We start from the raw sequence: 1,936 nt of genomic DNA, 5'->3' as shown, positions 1-1,936 counted from the left end.
CCTAAGCCTGGAAGGTCGGGGCCGCAGTGAGCCATGATCTTGCCACTGCACTGCAGCCTGGGTGACAGAGTGAGACCCTGTCTCAAAAAAAAAAAAATTATAACCCAGCATTTCATGTCCAGAAATCGATCACACTGATGGAGGACTGGGTGAGTCAACTCTAGCATATTCAGTGGCATACGAGACATACTGAGAAGAGTGAGCAATGCTCCTCAAGTTCAAGCTTTCGAACACCCAGTTCAGCGAGAATCTCATCATCGCTCAGGGGAGAGAGCATGACACCCCTCGGCTGGAGATTTGAGAAGATAATACACAAGGTTGATTCAGCGTTTTTATTTGTAAGCCATAAGCAAATATGTGATTCTTGACTGTGATTCTTTTGCCTGGGAACGAAGCCAGGGGAAGCCGCTGTAGGTTTGGTGCTAGGAGGCCCTGCAGGCAGTTGCTCACCTCAGAAGACGGTCTGCAAAGAGGTGAAAGTCAGGGCACTTTCATATACTGGAAGGAAAGGCATGTGTCTTTTCCAGGCCTGCCGGCCACTGCAGACCCCAGGCCAAGACCCTCTAAAGGGCCAGTTTGCATGGGAAAGGTTGCTGGAACACGGGGATGCCAATGTGTGCTACAAGCTTCATCTTCTTGGCTGGCTTCACGACGCGATCAGATGTGGTGGCGATTGTAGAGATAGGATGGGTGCAGGCCGTCATAGTGCCACTGGCGCCACTGCTCCACAGCCTCCCGGCTCCTCTCTTCCTGCTCTGGGGCGGAAAGACAAAGCCACCTGTTAGGACAGGGGGACTCTGACCCGCCACTAAGCCCAGCAGCCATCAGCCAAACCCCTGCCCTGTGGTGACCTGCACTGAGAGTGCTAGTGAGCCTGGTGAGAGAAGGCCAGGGCTGGTGGGCATCCAGAGCATGTGAGCTGGCAGGCCCCGTATATAGGTCAGGCCCAGATGGGTGAAGGTCACAGGCAGGTGGAGACCAGGGCTGGGCATCTCAGGCTCTTCTGCCTGCACAGCCAGTGTAGGAGAGCAGAGGCTTATGCAACCCTGTTTCAAAGACGTAACAACCAAGACACAGGATGAAAAAGTAACAGCACAGTAGCAGGAATGGACTATTGGAAGGGCATGTAAGAAAAATAAGGGGCTACAAAACATACCTTGAAAACATGAAGGAAATCATTGTTGTCTTGGAGTTTTTTCCTCCACACTGTTCTGAATTAATTTTCTTTTTCTTTCTTTCTTTCTTGTTTTGTTTTGTTTTGAGACAGCGTCTCAGTCTGTCACCCAGGCTGGAGTGCAGTGGCATGATCATGACTCACCACAGCCTCAACCTCCCAGGGCTCAGGCGATCCTCCCACTTCAGCCTCCTGTGCCACCACGCCTGGGTAATTTTTTAATTTTTTTGTAGAGATGGAATTTCACTGTGTTGTCCAGGCTGGTCTCCAACTCCTAGTCTCAAGCAACCCTCCTGCCTCAGCCTCCCAAAGTGCTGGGAGTGGTTGGGTGGGGTGGCTCATGCCTGTAATCCCAGCACTTTGCAAGGCCGAGGCTGGCGGATAACCTGAGGTCGGGAATTCGAGACTAACCTGGCCAACATGGTGAAACCCCATTTCTACTAAAAAATACAAAAATTAGCCAGGAGTGGTGACACACACCTGTAATCCCAGCTACTCAGGAGGCTGAAGTATGAGAATCACTTGAACCTGGGAGGTGGAAGATGCAGTGAGCTGAGATCATGCCACTGCACTCCAACCTGGGTGACAGAGTGAAATCCTGTTTCAAAAAAAGAAAAAGAAAGAAAAAGAGGGAACGGAAGGAAAGAGAAGAAAGAAGGGAGGGAGGGAGGGAGGGAGGAAGGAAGGAAGGAAGGAAGGAAGGAAGGAAGGAAGGAGGGAAGTGAAGAAGGAAGGAAGGAAGTGAAGGAGGAAGGAAGGAAG

General features: G+C 51.0%; 1 protein-coding gene across 3 annotated transcripts in view; it reads right to left on the bottom strand.

The window, feature by feature from the left end:
• Positions 1 to 317: 317 nt before the first annotated feature.
• The window catches only part of UCMA (upper zone of growth plate and cartilage matrix associated), a 13,181-nt gene continuing 11,562 nt past the window's right edge, over positions 318 to 1,936 (bottom strand). For all 3 annotated transcript variants that reach the window (XM_011968138.1, XM_011968139.1, XM_011968140.1), the window contains one exon: positions 318 to 755. In XM_011968138.1, coding sequence (XP_011823528.1) covers positions 658 to 755 — 98 coding nt within the window. In that variant the 3' untranslated portion in view covers positions 318 to 657. The remainder of the gene's footprint in view (positions 756 to 1,936) is intronic.

The sequence above is a fragment of the Mandrillus leucophaeus genome, unplaced genomic scaffold, assembly GCF_000951045.1.
Source record: "Mandrillus leucophaeus isolate KB7577 unplaced genomic scaffold, Mleu.le_1.0 Scaffold83, whole genome shotgun sequence".
NCBI classification, from domain to species: domain Eukaryota; kingdom Metazoa; phylum Chordata; class Mammalia; order Primates; family Cercopithecidae; genus Mandrillus; species Mandrillus leucophaeus.
Note: the sequence above shows the minus strand (reverse complement) of the source record. Positions and strands in the feature narration are given on the sequence as shown.